The sequence below is a fragment of the Barbatula barbatula genome (genome assembly GCF_947034865.1).
Source record: "Barbatula barbatula genome assembly, chromosome: 20".
NCBI lineage: Eukaryota > Metazoa > Chordata > Actinopteri > Cypriniformes > Nemacheilidae > Barbatula > Barbatula barbatula.
In genome coordinates this window covers 19,997,904-20,018,335 of record NC_136783.1, presented here as the reverse complement: position 1 = coordinate 20,018,335, position 20,432 = coordinate 19,997,904, and the positions used below count along the sequence as shown (strand labels likewise).

Below are 20,432 nucleotides of genomic sequence, written 5' to 3'. Positions count from 1 at the left end.
TCTGTCCATCTGTTCCATGTTTGTTGAGATCTGTTGCTAACTTCAGTGTATAATAAAAACATACATATATCAGAACACCCATCACCACCACGACATGCTTTGTTTTTCACTTTCATTCACCTTAAGCAGCCTCATATGTATACATACTTTATAATAATCATTACAATATATAATAAAATATAATATATAATGCTATTAGATTTACTTTAATGCAGGTTTACATTGGTAAAATGACCTGTATTGTCACTTTTTTCACAGCAATCTCAGCAATTCATAAGTATGATTTGTTTTTGTGCCAGTGACGTGGGGTTAGGAGGTGTGGTATTGAGTTCCTCTAATCGCACGTTTTTTGTAAGATTCCCATCATACAAATAAACCATCTTGTAAAACACCCATGAAGTCCTGTGAGATCAGTCTGGTTATTCTCAAAAGTGTGGTCAAAGTTAGAAATGCATTGCTTTTAGGACCATTAGTGCAAAATGTGTTGACCTAGAAGATTGCTTTAGATTCTGTCGTATTTTGACGTTATAACATTTAGTCATTTAGTGAAATCAAAATAAGAAAAAGGCAGTGTGCATATGTCACGCCTCTCACGTACTGCTCAAGGGTTGTGCCATAAATCAAGTTCATGACTGAAACTCCTGCATGAGATATTAAGGATGTTGTGAGTCTACAGATAGACGGACAATCTAAATGATATATGTGACATTATCTCGGCTCTTTGCTTTGTCCTTTGCCCTTCTGCTTCATACATATTTTATAATGTACTGTAAACTCGAGTTTATGACCCGTAAAAAACTCGTACAGTAGCTCTCGGTCCAAAGGATCCCTGATGAAACTCTCCATCTCGCTTCAGAGAGACCCTGCAGATTTAAACTAGAATACGTGAACATTTAAGGCTAAATACAAAGCTGCTCTATGTAACTATACAACAGGGAAGTGCACAACATTCCTTTTGCAAGGTTCAATCGATTGACTGACACTAACAATTTACTAAATGAGAAGTTAATGTTCCTTGTTTAAAGGAGCTGCGTCACTGCTTGCGGTGGGGTCAAAGGTCATTTCCTCACCTCTCCCACTGTTAAACTACAGGAGCTCGCTGTTTAAAGCACAGTACGCCACTCAAGAACCTCAGCTGACAGAAACTCTGGATTATGAAGATCTAAATGGATTTTCTAGGAACCAGCAAATGATTTGAACAGATCCACAATCACAAGCAGGCAAGTGGGCTCTCATCATTCTGGTTCTTGAAGGTTTTAATCATGATATATTTTGCTTTCCCATGGAGAGAACGAATCTAAATACATGGTTTTGTGAGGCTTTCACTACAATCATTAACTATCGATACCTGCATTCCAATGCTGCCGTTGTCACAGTGTTTACATTTGCTCATTTAGCAGAAACGTTTACCCCAAGAAACGTAAACATTGAGGAAAGAACATTGAACGTTTTGTGTAAGCACTTGCTAAACTCGCTAGTCTTCAATATGCGATAAGTCATCCCACTTCCCAGAGGTACACAAACGCATAAGGACGTACAGTAGACTGTATAAATAACCAGAGAATTCTTGACAACAATTTTTTTATGTATTTGCTTTTTAGGACCGTTTCTCAATCATGGGGCATCAACACACTTTCAAGTGGGTCATAAAAGATGACTTGAAATAAGACAAAAAAGTTTAGCTAAAACTTAACATCACGATTTTTGTATCGAATATATATGTATGCATTGCTTTATAAGGCAGGTAGGAATCCTTGAAGTTTGTAATGAAACATATTTGTACAATTTTGTCATGCCGATGCAACACTTTTTCAAGATTCTTTGTTTTGTGGATTGTGTTGGATATTATTCAACATTTCAAATAACATGTCACTCTATATTACACATCATTTTGTTTTGAGATGAATCATGAGTTTTGTTCATGTATAATGATGATTATGTTTTGCAGGTTTACAAAAAACCTCAAGACCTGGAACCCGTTTAAAGACTCCCTGGATTACAAACACCTGTACCTCTGGTTTGGATGACGCTACCTACTACACAATGTTCAGTGATTCATTTTAACATTCAGTGAGAAATGTGGAACCTGTTTCAATATATAACACACAACACTTGTTTTGAATGGATTGTAGGGCTTTGCAAGTCTTTGGAACTTTCTAGTGGTGACATGTAACCCATAAAAAATAAATCCAACTCAAAAAATGTCAAAACATTTAAAACTAAAACCGTGAGTTGAAAGCCACTTTGATTGTACCTAAATATTCTGGACATCATAATGGTTAACATCACAAGCAACCATTCCAGTTCTGGACAGAATGATGTTGAGCGAGTGTTGGTGCCCATTTTTGACACCTTCATCCTTGTGACCGGGTTGGTGGGACACATCTTGGTTCTCCTCATCATCTCTCGTACCATGCGCCAAGGACGGCCCAATGGAGGCAGGATGGGAGGAATACAAGAAAGGAACGCAAACGGAACGGATGTTCTTCTTCTGTCATTAAGTGTGGCTGACCTTCTTCTTCTCGCCTGCCTTCCCTATCACACGGTGGCCATCGCGACCAGTCACTGGCCCTTTGGCAGCTTCATGTGTAAATCTGTGAGCTTCCTGGGTGCCATGTGTACCTCTGCGAGCGCCTTTACGCTGTCTGCTTTGGCGTTCGGGCGGTACATCATAGTGGTCCATCCGTCAAAAGCATATCGATGGCGCAGAGAAGGTCGTTTGAAAATAATCGCAGGTGTTTTGTGGATACCTGCTATTGTCCTGGCAGCTCCTCAGTTTGCTTGGCGAACGCTGATTTCGCCTGACGTTCATCAATCCCGGGAGGACATGGCGTGTTTCAATTTTCTATCCGACCAAAGCCAATTGGCATATGGAGTGTGTCATTTCTTGCTGGCTTTTGCCTTTCCACTTGGTATCATTGTAATAGCGTATACAAAGATCTACTGTTTCCTCCAAAACACCAGACAGGGCCAAACGAGCCCGATTGACCGCTTGGAACAGTATCACGTCAAGGTAACCCAAACGTCGGCTTTGTTAGTGCTGGCGTTTGCATTGTGCTGGATGCCTTCGTACGGTTTGATGTTTGCTCAGATAAGTCAGGGTGATGCTGTGATTGGTCTTTTACCTCGCTTTGGACCTTTTGCTACCTTCGCTCGCATCATGGCAACCTCGTCAACTGTGGTTAATCCCATTCTGTATGTTTTTATGTCGGACAAATTCAGAAAGGAACTAATAAATCTGGGTCAAGAATGCTGTGGAAATATATATCTGTAAACAGGATGTTTTGACTGATGCGGACACGTCACTTCTTCCATAAAATATGTGGTTTACACACCTGCATGTACTGTATTGTATACAGAAAATTCAAAACCTCAAAATTAAAATTATTTTCTTATTCACCCAACCTGTATGACTTACTTTTTTTGTGCAGAACACAAAAGAAGATATTTTGAAGGATCATGGTAACCAACAACATTGACCATCATGTCCATTGTATGGACACAAAGCCTCTGAGACATAGAAATACCTTCTGTTACTCTTCATAGAAGAAAGAATCGTATACAGGTGACATTATGGTGAATAAATGAGTACAAATGAATATTTTGTTTTTGGTGTGAACTATTGCCTTAGTAAGCAATGTTCAATTTTAAAACCTAATTTGGCGCAAGCCTCTATAGAGCATTTCCATTGAAGGCATACTGATGATATGAAAGGTCTGCATGATTTAAGACTTTTACTGTAGCAAATAAAAACAAGCACTTGTGTTCTGGTTCTTCAGTCTAGTCATGTTAGAAGAGCTTCAGTTATATTTCGTCACTGTCCTTCCAAAACCTTGGATGTCCAAATTCGCTTTTTTCAGAAAGTGGAAAATAAACACTGTACTTTTAAAATGATTAAATACGGTGTGTCAAAGTTGACAAGCACTTTTAATATTATTTGTTGCTTAGATGTTTGCAGTGACAAACATAAAGCGTGACTAATCATTTATGGCAAAAAATAAGTCACGTAATATGGAGGTTTCAGAAGGACAGTAGCGATTTACCAGAATAATGGATACAGTTGCAGACTCAAATTGTTCATCACAAGAGGTACAGTTTGTTTTCAGAAACACTTAAACAGGGAAATCACCAAAATACATACTTCTTTAGACAAGTTACAACCTCAAAATCCACATTATGTTGATTTCCTAGTAGTTAATGGTTTAGCAAGGGGATGTAATGTGGGTTCTGGTATGTTTTTCCTACGTTGACATTTTATGGTTCAGAATGTTATAATGTCCTAATGCCAAATGTTGTTTATGTAATGTTCAAGTAAACATTACTGAATTAACATTTTGTAAGAGTATAACTTGAAGAAGCTTGACAAGGAGATGTCAGGAATCTTCAAGGTCACAAACAGGCCAAAGAATAGAGTGTTAAATCCATTTTAAAGAGGCGTTGCTACTGTAAATGTCAAATGATGTAGCTAAAATGAATCTGAATGAATAGTCTAAACCCAATGCAAGTTCGTAGTACTTATCGAATTTTATTGTGCATTATAGAATTTGATACAAGATAGGCCAGGTGTGATCAAACTTACCAAATGGACTACTATATATTTTAGAAAACATGGTTTTGTCACTATGAACTCTACAGCTGAGTAACAGTAAAGTCAGAAATAGTTCCGTTCATCACTGCTTCAAACGGCACACACCAACATCTGACAACAGGAGCAGAAGTCCTTCTGTAGTCTCTCATATCAGCCCTATATTAAATTGACACAACGTTTATTGAAATACAGTACATTCAATTAAATACAGAAACAAGATAAAACAAGGTTCTAAAAACACACGACACAGAAAGTATGTTTGTCAAGCAAATTCACTGTTCTTAGGAGGTTGTAAGGTATCTTACCTTAACGGTCTCACTTCCTTGTCCATTATCTTTAGAGTTGGTTCGCTGGATCCTTTAATCTTCTCATATGAAATAATTGCTTTGCCTGAAATAAAAAATACATTCAATCATATTCTGATAGTGTTTCTTTACATTCTTATAATCATCAGAGTGACAAACAAGTGTTGTAGCTAATCCAGTAATGTATATACTGTAAAGAAAAGGTCATATTTCCGCAGCTGGGGTGACAGAAAATGAAAAGAAAAATTGTAATGTAAAAGTAGGTTTTCATGTTATTTACATCCAAATTTGGAAAGAAATTTACAAATAATTGCACATTCAGTAAAAAAAGTTAAATAATTTTTTCACATAATACGTAAATAGTAAATAAGGCAAGCATCAAAAAGCAGACCATGTCACAATTTGTAAACACTGGTCCAGACCTATTCCGTTAAATATTACTATTAAATAATAATAATAAGTTAATATACTGTTTACATATGAAGAGTTTTTTTCCCAAAATGAGATTTTTTAAATGTAGTTCATTTTGGAGTAATAAACCCTTACAATTTTGTTTTAAGAATTTTGTACGCTTCAGTAAGAAGATAACACAACATTTGCATTCAGCTTAGAAAGGAATTCAAACCCATCTGGGATGGCATGGCACGGGTGAACTTTAAGTCACACGCAGCACCACCAGCTCTTCTGGATGAGGGGTCGAGGTCCTCACCAGTTTTAGTAAAAGACCTTTTTAAATGTTAACGGAGTAAATTGTTAGTTTGCCAGCTCACCTAAGATGCCCGTGGGGCTGGAACCTTGTGGATATTGCTCAACTTCAGGCCACAAAAACGGATCCCCATTCTTATGAATAAGAACACTGATAATATAATCCCCCATGGTGATGTTGACTTGTGAGGGCAGTATTAACACGGACACGCTGTTGGTAGAATTACGTACAAAATGCTTAGGAAATTCTTTAAAACTCTCTGTTATACATACACATTTCCATGGTGTTAATAAAGTACTATTTTATGCAGATTTATAAGCATTACGGTCATACTATGTATAATATAGTAGCTTCCTGGTTTCAAATTTGAATTATGCCATCTGCAAATGCCACAGCTGAAATATGGCTACTTTACCAGAAATGTATTTACCCGTGTTTGTTAAATCCGGTATTGTTATGTCCCCAGAATAACTCCTCATTCTCCTGGTCATCATGGTAATTGATGGACGTTGTGTTTACTATCAGATGATGGGTCTTTTTATAATGAAAGGCAATTTGACTGAATCCATATCCAGGTGTCTTGGACTCTCCATTCATTGAGAACTCTATAGGATGCCGCAGTGAAGAAGACTTAACAAACATAAATGAAGCAAGCATACATTGACATGCACCAGAAATATTTCTTATTGTCTGACCTATTGAAGAGTCCTCCAGCAGTTTGAGTTTGTAAGGAGGAGTAAGGCCGAAACAAAGTGGTCTAGACTGAGCGTCGGCAGGCAGCAAGAAACCATGAGGAAGAAATACATGAACTACTGCAGGAACTACAGGAACTATTTGAACTACAGGAACTACAGGAACAGAAGCTGAGAGACAATGCAGATTAGAGTAAAAACTTCAATCATCTCACGCAAAATAAATGTTGGCATTGAAAGATTTTGTATGTACCTGCCACAGAGTGCATATCTGCAGAGGAAAATATGTTTTAGACGCTATGTTAGCAAACATAAGGTGAAAATGTGTTTTAAATAAATGATTGTTGTGATCATGTAAACCGATATACTGTTTTTTATAATTGGTTTCTGTATTATGAAGGAGATACTGTAGCTTTACCATCAGGTAATTTAATTACGTGCAAACGCGAAAAAGAAATACTAGACAGATTTACTTTAAAGAAGGAAAATAAGTTGGTGTACCAGAGAAGGAGAAGTAATCATAATCAACCTTTTCTGCCCGATAGAGAAACAAAGAGTGTTAATGAAAATACTTGTTTTATTAGTTATAATTTGCAATCGTTCATTCATTCATTATAATACACGATTTGAATTATTGTTTTCATTCAAAGGGAAGTCAAATAAATATCTTACCCCTTAACACTCCTTGTGGATGAGGATAACTTCTGGCTGGATATGCTTTTTATAATGCCAGAAAGTACAGAAAACATCAGCGATTGTTTTGACAATAATAACATAATTTTGAGTTGAGTATCTAATTCATCATTAACTTACCTAGAAGACGACTGCTTTTTTGTCTGTTACCCTGGTAGCCTTAATAAAGGAGAAAAAAAATATGTATTCTTTATTTTATATATGTACTTTGTATGTTCAATGTTATATATTGAGAAACTGTTTTAGTCTGTTTTAATTTACCCGTGCGACTATAAGAAGCTCCTCCTGAAAACCCTTGTGCTACCGAAAGAGTAAAAATAAAAGTGTTACTGGTACTGTTTATATAAAAGAAGCAACAAAGCAGTTTGTGATGCCAGATGTGCTTATTTTGAAGCATGACAGACGAGTATGACAGTGATTTTTCAGTTCTTCGTTCTTACCAGCAGGTGGAGCAGGTACTGGAGGTCTGTGTGGTGCTTCTCCCTCTTTGGGTTTGTCGGCGACTTCAGCTTGGTCTTCTTGTGGTTTGGTAACAACCATAGAGGTGAGAGATGTGACAAACTGATATTTGAGGGACAGATTGAGAGCTTCGTTCTTTGCAGTCTCTTTTTCTGGATCTTTAAGAAGAACCCTGAGAAATAAGAAAGAGGATTTATAATACATAACAGAACATCTGAACCATCTTAAAAATAAAGATGAGATCTTAGACATATGTATTACAGTCTGTCCAGAAGTTGTTTCACTGTAAGGTAGGCCCACAGTCTTTCCAGGAAATGTTCATGTTCAGGTTGGACGTCAGAAACATCTTTTGCCGTTACGGTGTCACGATACGTCACCTTACTGCCTTTCTGCTCGACAATAGAAGAAAATTGTTCAACATCATCATCATGAATGATGTCATCCCAAATGTTTTTGATAGATGTAAAATCTTACGGAAATTGCGATGATCTCAGTGGTGACGCTCTCTACACTGTTGTCTGTGATCTGACCCGACACCAGAATTTCAGAGCCGTTGAAGTACAAGTTAAAACTGGTCTGGGTGAGATTTGACACACCGATGTAATTTAGCTGAATATCAGTGAGGAGCGGGACGGCGACTTCATCAAAGAAGCCCTACACACCAAACAAACAAAGAGTAAAATACACTCAAATTCACATGAGTTTAAAGTGGATTCTCTGTATTGCACCTGCAGCTGCAGATCGGCATCAGAATCTTCATAAATTCTGCGAGCAACTCCGTTATTTCCCAGCGACATTTTGGTAAGGAAGTCAAAATTCACATCATATCCAAAACCAAGACAATAGAGAGGAAACTTGGACCCAATGGCCTCTTTCACATTCCCAATAATCTTCTCCTTGTTGGTTTCACCTGTTGGACAAGAAGAGGCTTTTAGAGTTAGATGCTTATAGAAGCAGGGATGCACAATGTATTCTGTAGGTGAAAAGAAACAGTATTTACACAACAAAATGTGCGTTCACTAAATTTAACACTGATGGATAATTTAAATCATTAGAAACTTGTTAAATGAATAGAATCTTGTCTTGTGGATGTTTGTAATTCTTAAAATAGGCTGTTTGGATTGAATGTGGCCAGTGAAGGATTGCCTGTAGTGGGGTCTCCATCAGTCAGAAGGATTAAGATGGAGGCGGTGCCCTCTCGTGGATGCCGGTTGATCATGTTTACTCCTTCTAACACTGCAGCGTTTATGTCCGTGGCTTTTGGAAGGGAAAATATTATATATTGGAATGGAGACTGTCACTGTTATGTTTTAAAAATATATATACAGGTGTATATTGTCTATGCTAGGGGCTCACCTCCTCTATCTGTGATCCTCTTCACGAAAGCTTTCGCATCCTCCAGGTTTGCTGTGGTGGCTTTGAGGAGTTCACGCTTCCACAAATCAATTCTACTGTCAAAGGTGATCAATCCAAAATGGTCGTCCTCAGAAAGATCATTCAAAATCTTCAGCAGTGCCAAGCGAGTCTGAAGAAAAAACATTTAAATCACAACATGTGGATTTTGGGGAAATCTTTTCATAGAATAGCTTTGCTCAAACAATAGAAAGAATGCATAACCTTGATTTTCAGGTTCATATAAGCACAAATGCTGGCATCTTACATCTTTTTATTCTTTAGCTATTGCTTTTATTTGTAGTGAAACCACAATGATAGACTAAAATTTGAATTCTTTGCTAAGTCCTTGTTATTTACCTGCTCCATCTTTCTGCCGTGCATAGAGCCACTTTGGTCAATGATAAACACCACGTTTTTGGCGATGCGTGAAACATCCGTGGGGGCAAAGGAGTGTAAAAAATACCCGTTTGACACCTGAGAAAAATCAAACGTAGGCTCTTAATAATATTCATAATTTTCACATTTAAGGACACACGTTAACACACATTTCTTTTTGTCTTTCACACATCTTGTATTAAAAAAACTCACCATCATTTCTCCGTTCGGATTGTGTCTCTCGACATCATATGTGATGAGCAGATCTCCGTTCAGTCCGTTTTCATCACAAGTTTTACATTTGGTCTGCTGGGCTCGAGTGGGGTAAAAGGTCACCCATGCCTGAAATAGTTGCTCATTTAGTAACTTCTGTGAAGTGTTCAAGAATAATGAAAATATCAGACGAACAATCGATTCCTTACATCTTTGTCTGCTCTGGTTGTTTTGATGGCGTTGGTCAGATCATCGGAGCTCAGATCTCCTTTCACCTCCAAGACAGAAATTCCTGTTTTCTCATGAATGTGAACATCAATCTGGAATAAAGACAGAATAGATAAGACATTTTTAGACCTCGTCTATATTTCTCAACGTGTCTATATTGGCCGTGCCTTGAAATCTGTGACTGTCTGCATGGGTTGGGCATTGATGAGCAGCTTATATTTGCCGAGGCGACGCTTCAGCAGTTCCTCGTAGGTCAACTCAAATGTGACTTTACTGAAAGCGGCCACAGCCACTGATGTTTTAAACTCTTCTAAAGTCCTTCCAACAGACCTGAGATACACAACACAAGCCATCATATTACTACTAATAATCCTATAAACACGCAGATTTCATGGATGTACGTGTAGTTTTAGTACTTGATGAGTCCAGCACTTTGTCCTCGTGATACTGCTTGAGTGTACTGCTGCTGAGCTTCTGCTTTCTCCTTCACAACTCCATCATAACTCGTTCCATCTATTATCCTGAGGAAAAACAGTCACTAATAAATATATCAGTTTGGTTTACTGTTGCCGATACTGTATAGTTAAATATGGAAGTTGTTTTTACTTCAACAACATGTCATTTTATTGTGTATTCACTCACATTCTGAATTTGCTGATGAAGGCATTCTTGGGTATCTTCACCTCAAACAGGATCTCCTGAGATTCATTCAGTTTGTTCGCCACTCGGCTCGTGATGGTTGTGGTGGCGTAGCGGCTGGTCACAGTAGAGTTAATGTGGAAACTGTAAACGTCCACATTTTGTGTCTGTGTTGAGAAATCAAAACATATAGTTTAAGTGTCCCCAATGATTGGCCGTGCCAACTTTTACGCCTCTTTTTTGCGTGGGATTGCTCAAATATTTACTGCTCGGAAATTACGTGGAGAAAAGGTCTTTGCCCTAAAAGACAAATAAGATTTGTGACCGTTGGTGTTGTTGAGTCACCTGCAGTGAGTAATATTGTATAAATACAGAGAATCTTAAGTGTTATTTTCACCAGTTTTTCTGCAAATAAGTGCGAACAATATTTTTATTTAAAATTGGAGAGCAATATTGTTAGTAGTTCAAATCCGTGGAAAAAAAATAAGAAAAATAATTGTATGTTTAGGTCTAATGCTGTGAAGTGATAAATATATATTTTACTTCAACATATTATTAAGAACATTCAACCGTGATGTTTATCCGAACATTTTAGTATGCCTTTCTCCATTTCTGTACACTAAAAACTTGGTGTAGAATTTAACATTGACCTAAATCCTAATGACTTCACATCCTAAGTGAACTTTCAACCTCACCTTCTTTACAGGATCTGAAGTGGCGCAGATGATAAAGACGGCCAGCAAAATCACTCTCAGTACTGCTCGATCCATCGTGACCAACAAACATAAAAAGATCTCTGACCTCACCGCTTTTAAAGTCGTGTCCAGATAATGCTATTGGCTTGTATTGACAGGATGCAGGAACAACCCCCTTTAGATATTTGTAATAACATCCTCTGGTGAACATCACAGAAAAGCACAATTGGTGTGGGTTGAACATTTCCTTTTACTTTGTGAGTCACAATGAGGAAAAATAAAAACAAGGACCAGTGCAATAGGTTTTGGGGTTTTCTTGCTGATAATCAAAAACCGGTCTGATGAAGTTGAGGTGACATCCGTTGACCTTTTTTTCTGTTGGTTGAATTTTTCAATATTATATTGTTAATATGAACTTACAAATAGGTTGTCACTAATAAAGTGGCAATATTATGTTGCCTGCAGGGGACGCTCTTTTACGTGTCCAATCATTTCCCCACAGAGTAGTTTGAGTTTACATATGAAGAGTTTGGTCAAATATAAAGAAGTGTTCTAAAATTCAAAGATCTTGTTTTTTATTATGTTAACATGTTTAACTGTGTTTTTGTGTAAATAAGCTGTTTTCTTTGAGTTATTATGGCTCAAATCAAAACAAAACAACTGTATTTTGATTGATATGAATTAGAACGCACAATAGAAAAACATGATTTTTTTTAATAAGGAGTCATTTTATTTTGGAACCAAACTCTTCATATATACCTAACCGTTTAAAAACATGTAATGCTCCAAATGCATTGTGCCATTTAATAACATCACAAATAAAGCAGACTTATTTGAATAACATAAATCATAAATCATGCTTGCATTCCATGAAAAAAGTCATGCACCATTGAAAAGTTATGTAAGATAATATTATGTGTTCTCATAGAAAAACTCAAAGCATTTGAGGAATCCCACAGAGCAGGTCTATGGCAGAACGGAAACTTCGTTCAGAGAATGCTACCCAACTCGCTTATTCAGATCTCCTTTCTATTCTTTTCTTTTTTTCCTTAAGAAAGACTTTACCCCCGAGACATTTCTACAGCAAGAGTTGTAGAAGTTGGTTTGGTCACATAAACCAGTGGTGACTTAAATCAAACATTGCAAATGTTAACAAATTAAAACAGACGTATAGTCTGCGTATGTCATACACGTGTGTACATTAATATGTGCATTACAGTAATGTGAGATAAAATCAATCATCTTATAACTGTCTTATTGCAGTGATTGCAGTCTCCTAAAAATGAATAATGTGCATTATGAGTGATCTCATTGTTTCTTATTCAGGATGGTGGTCATAACAGATGATTAATATGTCGCTATGATACAGAACAACACACAATGCTGATAAACCGACTCATTGTTGCTGAGAACTTTTTAGAAAATGAACTTTGCACCTAACAGATTACAGTTTTACACACCAGTAAAATATTAACATCACGTTTCTCTTCGGGTGAAATGGCCCAGTGTTTTCTAAACAGAGTTTTGTGTGTGTGTGTGTGTGTGTGTGTGTGTGTGTGTGTGTGTGTGTGTGTGTGTTAGTTTGTCAGTGTTGTTAGTCAGGGTGTGTTTTAGGTCTCACTGGGAGGAGCGCGTTTCCCATGTACTCAGGTGCACCAACACACCTTCCTTTAATGTGTTTCAATGCCAGTATGTCATTCTATGGAGTTGTAAAACACACAGTCTCCAGTGCTTCACACGTTGTCAAGCAGTAAGTATCCTTACTGTACATTTAGTTTAGTCCTGTTACCAATATTCGGTCGTGGTTTGTAACTTATATTACTTCGTGTCGCTTATTGTATTTATGACGCACTCGTTCAGTTAACATGAATGCAATTGTTTATATTTTGTCATACAAATGGCATTCATACGTTTAAGTGTGTTTGGATAAATCGTGTGGATAGGACATAACCGTCTTGCAATCCACAGAGAGGTGCGAACATGATTCATAAACACCCACGTGAGGCACACCTGAGCATTAAAGTCTGTCCAGGTGGAGCTTATCGTATAGACGCAGTTAAATCAATCCATTTGGACAGAAAACAAATCATCACAATGGGGGGATACTTATGAATTTGTCGTTTCTTTCAGAAAAACGGGACAGTATGCTGCGTAAACTTGCGCTTTTGCGCTTCCTGGTCGGTGGCGTAATGGATGAAGGACTCGGAATCTATCCGAACTGTGTCTATCAGGACTGTGTTTCTCTTGTGACCTCATAAGAAACGAAATAGAGAAGGATATTATTTGTGGGGGTTTTGCTCTTTTCCATCGTCGGGATCTTGTTAATCGTCTATTGGAAGCCAAATCGAAACTATTGCGCAATGGGGTTGTCATGGTGGAGACTCTGTATGGTCTCATCGGTTTGCGGGTTTGTGTGTTCACTTGAACAAGTTACACACAACCCACAAAACAACATCATCTGTCCTCAGGTTCAGTATTCATGCAACTTTTTCCATTTTTGAATTAAATTCATATTGATTTGTATATTTTATAAATAATGTATTATGTCATACGTACATCTTTATTGGTTTAGCCTACAAATAAAAGTAACAAGATGTGGGAAAATATAATACTTTTTGTAATCATATTTACAATTATTTATTTGTATTATTGTAGGTATCTAGGCTACATTTATATTCTTAAAATAGGGGCGATCTATTCTTCTTATGCTCCCCTTATATTGATAAACATCTGAGTGCCTTCTTACAAAAAACCCCACACACAAACATTAACAAAAAGAAACCAGTATATTGTATAGGCTACTCAAGATCAACGAATTGCTGGGCCTCTGGAAAACAAAGCATTATGTGGATTACTGTCCAAATATGATTTTCCCATTGTTTGATAATAATCATTTATTTTTCCAGGGTCTTTTAAACTGCAACGTGAAACCTGCAATTTCTCTCACTGGTGGTGCGCACTGTGGTCCTGTACACGTGTGCTCTCTGACAGTCAAGCCTAAATTGTGCTGTTATGATGAACACTGCAAACCGTGTTTGTGGATCAACATCCAGTTGAGTTTTAGCCCGGATTCTGAGTTTCAGGAGGATGGAGACGGATCTGGATATGCCCACGACAACAGAGGTCTGTCTCTAAATTTACAGTAGTAGTACACAGAAAAGCAAATCTTTACACTGACATTTCTAATGTTAGGAGCTTGGGATTCAGGATGTGTTCCACTTCCAGACGACACATCCAGAGGTCACAGTTCAACCGTTAGTAAATTCCCGAATGCACAAACACCAGCATGATGTCATTTCATGACATAAAGTACCGTTGTAATAAACTGTGATCCTTCATTAATTCATCTTATTTATCATAAGGATGATCCTTTCTGTGAAGATCAGCTGGGTTATCAAGGCATACCAGGTACATTGACGAATTTCACATATCCTTAAGTTACCCGTGTGTACTTTTAATCTTAAATGAATATCTAAAAGCTTGTATCTGCTCTTTATGTAGCCGCTGTTACAATATGCTACAACTCAGCCGAAAAACTTCCAACATCGTGCAAGATATTATACGTCATAGTGTCCTCTGCTAGCAGTCACAACACATTTAATGTAAGTGTCTCCCAGTTCGTGAACGTTTTCTTTCATGTTTGCTCTCCTAATAATGGCCGAAATCAAACAGAACATGTACTAATGTCCATTTAAACTTCAATTCTTACCCTGATGATATCATTTAAATATAAAGTTGCGCTGGATTGAAATGATGCAAAATAGAAACTGAAATACGTTTTTTCTCGAGTAATGTTTATGTTACTTATTCACTCGTGTTGTGTTTTAAAACAGAATGTCCTGTGAGCATTGGTGAAGAAAACCAACCAAGCATAACGTTTGTGACATGAACATGCTTTCTATTTGAGCATACTGTGTTTGTCTGTGTGTTGTCCAGCTTTCTCTGGTGGAGTATGATGATGTTGACTTTGGGAAAAAAATTAAGGTTTCTGTCCCATCTTTCTCTCAGTCGGTTGAAGTTGACGTTCCAACATTAAAAACAGGTACAGCCATTGTTTTCAAGGACCACTATACTGTATGTAATTCGATTTGAAAGTATATCTAGTGTTATTATCCCCAACTTTTATTTTCAGAGTTTTCTATTCTTTTAGTACTTATCAAAAGAAAAATGACACATTTATTGTATGAGTAAGGGTCAGGTTTTATTCAAAGTCAGAGGTATGCTTGCGTATCATTTTAAAGGATTAGAATCTTAGTATCTTAGAATGCCAAGATCATTGGCCGACTCATCGGTAACATGTAGTTGAAAATGCAACAATGTATCAAACCTGTTTGTGAACTACGTATACAGTATATAAAAGAAAATTGTATGATGCCTTCATCCACAAGAATGATGATCATTGTAATCTTTGTCATCTGGCAGTGTGTTCGTCACCCCTTCAAGAGCACATAAAGGAGTGTAGAGGTAAGTTTGAAATAGCAGTTTTATGAAATGTAAATCGCCACAGAACACAGGATTATATCTTGTGTGGTTATTTATATTTTAGAAGCCTTGTGGATCCCAAATATTATTTGGACTCAAAATAATTAAAGTGTTGCACATACATTACATTTGGTTTATTTAGCTGAAATGTTTAGCCAGACTCAACAATGAGAGAGCATTGAAGATTTTGCCTTAGTTTTCAGGTCAATGTATTGGTTTCTAGATTCTTAAAAGCGCAATACATGCATGCTTCTTAAAGAACTAGAAAAAAACTTGAGTCCTTTTTGCAGTTTGGTTCCAGCGCTGACATTTGTTTTTCTAGTGTAAGACAAACAGCGATAAAAGAACAGATTCAATTAGCTGTGTCGTCTTTCTTTAGGTCCAAGGGTCGATTGTGTAGTTGACAAACAGGATGGTTTGGTTAAGGTGAATTATGAGGCTGGAGATGCTCCTGAACTACAGCTCTGCATGAAACGGGGAAAAGAAGGAAAATGCTGGGTGAGTAAATCATTTCACAGCTGTCAATATAATTTGAAGCCTACGTGCCAATGCGAGATACAAACAATTCATTTGACATATTATTCCTTTCTCGTCATACCTGTTTGTTTACTTGTGCTACTTTTTTTCTCAGCTTCTCAAAAGTAAAATCATTCCACTGGAGTTAATCACAGACTGCACATGTTTTCAGGTACTTTAGCTTTCTGTCAATGACATAAACACCCAAAACAACTCTTGCTAAACTTATTATGATTTAACATCGCCCCGTGTGTTTGTTTGGGTGTGTGTATTGTGTAGGCTTGGAAACAAGGATCAGCTCGTGTGGAATACTGTCCCTTTGAACAAAATCAAGGTAAACAGTCATGGTTTTTAGGAAAGCTATTGTCAAAAATATCACAGTGCAGTAATATACCCCCAGAGGACGGGGGCTTAGCAATGCCCTGGCAACAAACCAGAGCATCCCATTGCGGAACGCTCACATTTAAAAATATAATTTAAGAGTGTGGCAGAAAACGTTTAACCCGCGTCCTCAACAAAATGTTCCCCTACAGAGTTTAAAGAAAATGTCCTGAGAAATGTGTCCGTGTTGGTGTACCACACTAAGACATATGATGGTCAGCCTGTGCTGGGCTGGAATCTATCAGCTCCCTGCAGGATCAAGGCTGAACTGTGGCCCTGTCAGGTCCAAGCTGATGGAAAATGCACAGAGATTCATGGATTCAGACAGCGGTGTATCAACGATACACAGTGGGAAGAGAATGCCACAACGTTGTGGGTAAATACATATTTGTGACTGTATATAAAGCTGTGTTATTTTGTGTTCTCAAATAGTAAGTCCGAGCATATTCATTTTCACATGAAAAGTAAGTATAAGGATACATTATGTACAGCCATTGAAAACATTTAAGAGACCATTACAAATTTTCTTTTAAACAGCATTTCTAGATGTATCGGGTCATTCCAGTCCAGTGTCTGTTGAATTTTAATAAAAACAAATCTCAGTGACATAAAGTCATCCAACAGTAATGTGAAAGACTGGCAAAAATCCAGGGTTTGTCTGAACGTTTCCTGTAAAAATATTACTATTGTATTGTTTAAAAGTGAAAATGAAAAAGTAAAAACTGGCTGTATTGGTGATCTGATAAAACACAGAGCATTTTTTTCTGTTATTTCTCCAGTTTTCATTTTCTGCAAATAAATGCAAAAACAAAACTGTATTATTAATTAATATTTGAGAGAAATGTTTTTATTCGTTCACAGTTTGAAACAAAAAGGTAATTTTACCTAAACACATACCTATAAAAACTGTAAATAATTTTGAAATGGTCTCTTAGTTTTTCTCTGCGGCTGTATATATAAAATATGTACTATATATAAGTAAGTATATAATGAAAATTACAATCAGTTGAAATAAAAATGTAGTTCTTAGTCTTTAGATCTTTTTATAAGCAACTTACAATATCTAAGAAATGCACTGGAAGTGATTATATAAGATATAATCTTGCTTAGACATTTGTTGAAAATTTACATTGAAATGTTTTCTTTTTTATTTGATCCTAGAAATATAAAATCTTTCTGGGTGCCATTTTCAGCACTCGCTTAACTGTCTCGCACAGTTTCATTTTCTTTGGTGTCAAATGAAATATTAAGCTTTCTTTAGCTAGAGCCAATAGTTGTTTTAGATTGTACAAAAGTTGTTTGCACTGATGATCCTATCAAAGCTATTGCATGCCAACGTTTTTCTCTTCAGGCATCCGGCAGTTTTGTGAATATCAAGTCTCGGAATCACCAGCAGCTCTGTGTGATGGTATGATATTATCTTCCATTCTTTTCACATTTTTTCAGGTGTTACACAGAAAGTAGGCACGGACAAGATGATCCATTGTTTTTGTTTTTCAGGTTAAAGCTGATGGAAAACTTCCACACCACTACTGTCAAGTTTCCTGTAAGAGATTATGTCAAATATGAATAATAAATGTCCTGTCTCGTGTCGTTTGATTACAATGATTTGTGTGTTAGGATATTCAAAAGCAAAATAAGTTTAACCTTTTTTTTGCGATGTTTGTTTTAGCGGAACGGCAGTATTGGGGTCTTCTTATTCCTCTGGCACTGGTCATTGTGTTTCTGACAGTTTTTGGCATCCTTCTGCTTGTGAGCAAACTCAAATGTAAGTTTTTGTTTGGCATAACCTGCTGTTGTCCTCATACTCATTTTGTTCCTTTTGAAAAAAAACGAAAAATATTCAGACAAATAAAATAATAATAATAACTACGAACACAAACGGACAGACTAGAGAACTTCATGGGAAAAATGCAGAATTTATATTTGTGATAGCACTTCTATATTTCCCTATATATGTTAATGCAAGCAAACTACCGATAGACAAGCAATGTCTTGAACTGTAGGGAAATGATGATATGTGCCGTCCCTGAGCAGTCTGACCAGTCCACTTTCAGAGCCCCGAGAGAACATACAGTATGAGCACAAGAAAAACAGGAATTCATCGGACTGACCGACTCTGTGTTCGTCTTGTATTCGTGTCCCTGCTCTAAATAGATCTATTCATGTCTTTCTCTCAATGCGTATTTCTGCGCTGATCTGTGTATAATGCATGTTCATATTTTTTCATAACTTACACAATGACTTCTTATGTAATTTACATTGTGTTGTGTCTCTTTTTCAGGGTGGATCAGTGGATGGGAGGGACAATGTCATTCTCAAGGTAATCTTTCTTTATGTAAAGAAGACTTAAGGGTTTCTTAAAAAAAGTAAACCATCCCTTATAATTATATCGATCTATAACCGCCTGTTTTCATTTCTATTTAGATACAAGGGGACAGGTGTTGTTGCTTCATTCATCTGCCACCGACCACCAAGAGCGGCTGGTGTGTAAACTGGGCCAGATGTTTTCTGAGCTGGGCTTTGAAGTGTTTCTAGACCTTTGTAATCAAACTGAGCTCGGCTCTCTGGGCCCGGCACCTTGGTTCCACTCCAAACTCAGTCACGTACAGAAACACGGAGGCAAAGTTCTTCTGATGGTTTCACCATCAGCACTCCAGTATGCCGAGTGTTACTTGAACATGTACAAGAAAGGGAAGGAAAAGATACCCAAAAACGTCTCCGCCTGCTCCTCAGATGTTTTGGGCGCTGCCTTAGGCTGCATTTTAGCTGACCACCAGAAGGGCGGCGCTCCTCAGAGATTTGTTCTCGTGCAGTTAGACAACACCAAACACCTTATCAATGAGGAGTGTGACGTGCCGGAGCTGTTCAGGGGCTTGCCGCTGTATAAACTCCCCTCACAGTGTCGAGGACTGCTTGGGGAACTGTGTTCGGAAAGCCCAAACAGCCTGAGCGGGAAGTTGAAGATGATGTGGTGGATGAAGAGAGCTCAGAGGAAGCTGTCTCGAGGACTGGAGAATGTTTGCGACGATAAAAGAGTGAGGACTGAATCGATGCTCACTCAGGAGGATGCACTTAGCCTGGACATGGAAGACATTTACCTGAAAAAGGAACAGTTATAAAGCAGTCATGCGTCGTGGAGTCTATACACCAGAACTCGGACACCCAACAAACTCCTTTTTGATGAACGATATTATTTCATATGAGTTTACTTAAAAAAAAAACATTCATTCACACTCATGTCATTCAAAATATGTACGGCTGTCTTCTGTGGAAGACAATTGATGCCAGTGTTGTTTGGTCACCATTGTTCTTTCAAATATCTTTTGTGTTTTCATAAGAAATACATCTATACAGGTTTGGAGTAACATGAGAGTGAGTAAATGAGGAAACAATGTTTTATCCGTTGATTCCATTTTTCGGACATGCAGTACAGTCTATGTCACGATAATCATTTATTATACCAGAGTCATTATCATTATAGCAGTTAACAATGTTAAGGAAAAATAGCACAAACGAGTAAACGTTTGAACAGTAAAGTAAGAGTTAAGCTTTATAAAGAACATCCCAAGGAACCTTAAATGGTCTCAATGTATTTTCTCAGGTGTTGTAACTTTTACACCTACACTTAATTGTTGTAAATGTATTTTATGTAAATAGGCTATATGAAAAGAAAGTTAATATATAAACGTTGAGATTTATTGACAGCTTCATCTGTGTTTGATCGTGTGCTGTACCCACGTCTATAAGTAAACGCGTCATTTGAGAAGCGAAAACGCGACGTCGCCGCACTTTGGTTTTGAGCGTCAAATGACTGAAGGGAAAACACACGTAGAATGACCATATAAGTACCGTCTGGGATTTAAAGTAGGCGGGGCTCTCTGGGCCGAGAGTTTCCCTTGATAGGTCAAGGAAAGGTGAATGTGCGTATTTCCTCGTCGTTTTAAATATATTTATCGTTTCCCCCCCAATGCATTATTTGTTAAAATGCCTGTCTGTCTGTAATTACAAATAGTTGAAAACTATTTTAGGAACTTTGCTGAAGCTGAATACATGGTGGCCATG

At 37.4% G+C, this 20,432-nt stretch overlaps 3 protein-coding genes across 5 annotated transcripts; 2 read left to right on the top strand and 1 right to left on the bottom strand.

Moving 5' to 3' along the window:
* Positions 1-815: 815 nt before the first annotated feature.
* On the top strand, positions 816-3,400 carry LOC306909079 (galanin receptor type 1). The gene is made up of 2 exons (XM_079482457.1): positions 816-1,220; positions 1,949-3,400. The coding sequence occupies exon 2, from the start codon at positions 2,276-2,278 to the stop codon at positions 3,272-3,274; it is 999 nt and encodes a 332-aa protein (XP_079338583.1). The 5' UTR covers positions 816-1,220; positions 1,949-2,275; the 3' UTR covers positions 3,275-3,400.
* Positions 3,401-3,719: 319 nt separating this feature from the next.
* On the bottom strand, positions 3,720-11,167 carry LOC306909078 (inter-alpha-trypsin inhibitor heavy chain H3-like). 2 transcript variants are annotated; one of them, XM_079482455.1, is made up of 22 exons: positions 10,989-11,107; positions 10,297-10,460; positions 10,071-10,175; positions 9,822-9,984; positions 9,636-9,746; positions 9,427-9,555; positions 9,196-9,312; positions 8,800-8,968; positions 8,590-8,700; positions 8,172-8,353; positions 7,918-8,097; positions 7,705-7,832; positions 7,425-7,615; positions 7,246-7,284; positions 7,105-7,143; positions 6,964-7,008; positions 6,545-6,562; positions 6,295-6,462; positions 6,030-6,204; positions 5,664-5,809; positions 4,894-4,978; positions 3,720-4,744 (listed from the first exon to the last, which is right to left on the bottom strand). In XM_079482455.1, the coding sequence occupies exons 1-22, from the start codon at positions 11,061-11,063 to the stop codon at positions 4,630-4,632; spliced, it is 2,655 nt and encodes an 884-aa protein (XP_079338581.1). In that variant the 5' UTR covers positions 11,064-11,107; the 3' UTR covers positions 3,720-4,629. The 2 variants fall into 2 exon arrangements, with proteins under 2 accessions (XP_079338581.1, XP_079338582.1); XM_079482456.1 differs by lacking the exon at positions 6,545-6,562 and having other exon boundaries at positions 10,989-11,167.
* Positions 11,168-12,616: 1,449 nt separating this feature from the next.
* Positions 12,617-19,764, top strand: il17rc (interleukin 17 receptor C). Of its 2 annotated transcripts, XM_079482663.1 has the most exons (17): positions 12,617-12,738; positions 13,119-13,456; positions 13,895-14,111; positions 14,181-14,242; positions 14,351-14,396; positions 14,490-14,590; positions 14,925-15,030; positions 15,411-15,452; positions 15,850-15,968; positions 16,102-16,158; positions 16,266-16,320; positions 16,520-16,743; positions 17,719-17,775; positions 17,868-17,913; positions 18,040-18,135; positions 18,652-18,690; positions 18,795-19,764. In XM_079482663.1, exons 2-17 carry the CDS (start codon positions 13,349-13,351, stop codon positions 19,487-19,489), a joined length of 2,070 nt encoding a protein of 689 aa, XP_079338789.1. In that variant the 5' UTR covers positions 12,617-12,738; positions 13,119-13,348; the 3' UTR covers positions 19,490-19,764. The 2 variants fall into 2 exon arrangements, with proteins under 2 accessions (XP_079338789.1, XP_079338790.1); XM_079482664.1 differs by lacking the exon at positions 12,617-12,738 and having other exon boundaries at positions 12,955-13,456.
* Positions 19,765-20,432: the final 668 nt, after the last annotated feature.

Bases quoted from the DNA above. Each gene is read 5' to 3' on its own strand.
- LOC306909078 (XM_079482455.1), bottom strand. From the start codon at position 11,063: ATGGATCGAGCAGTACTGAGAGTGATTTTGCTGGCCGTCTTTATCATC. The intron at 9,556-9,635 runs GTAAGGAATCGA...CAACTATTTCAG, and splicing joins CAACCAGAGCAGACAAAGAT to GCATGGGTGACCTTTTACCC. The intron at 7,285-7,424 runs GTAAGAACGAAG...CTCTTTCGGTAG, and splicing joins AGTACCTGCTCCACCTGCTG to CACAAGGGTTTTCAGGAGGA.
- LOC306909079 (XM_079482457.1), top strand. From the start codon at position 2,276: ATGGTTAACATCACAAGCAACCATTCCAGTTCTGGACAGAATGATGTT.
- il17rc (XM_079482663.1), top strand. From the start codon at position 13,349: ATGGGGTTGTCATGGTGGAGACTCTGTATGGTCTCATCGGTTTGCGGG. The intron at 16,321-16,519 runs GTAAACAGTCAT...GTTCCCCTACAG, and splicing joins TCCCTTTGAACAAAATCAAG to AGTTTAAAGAAAATGTCCTG. The intron at 18,691-18,794 runs GTAATCTTTCTT...ATTTCTATTTAG, and splicing joins GGGACAATGTCATTCTCAAG to ATACAAGGGGACAGGTGTTG.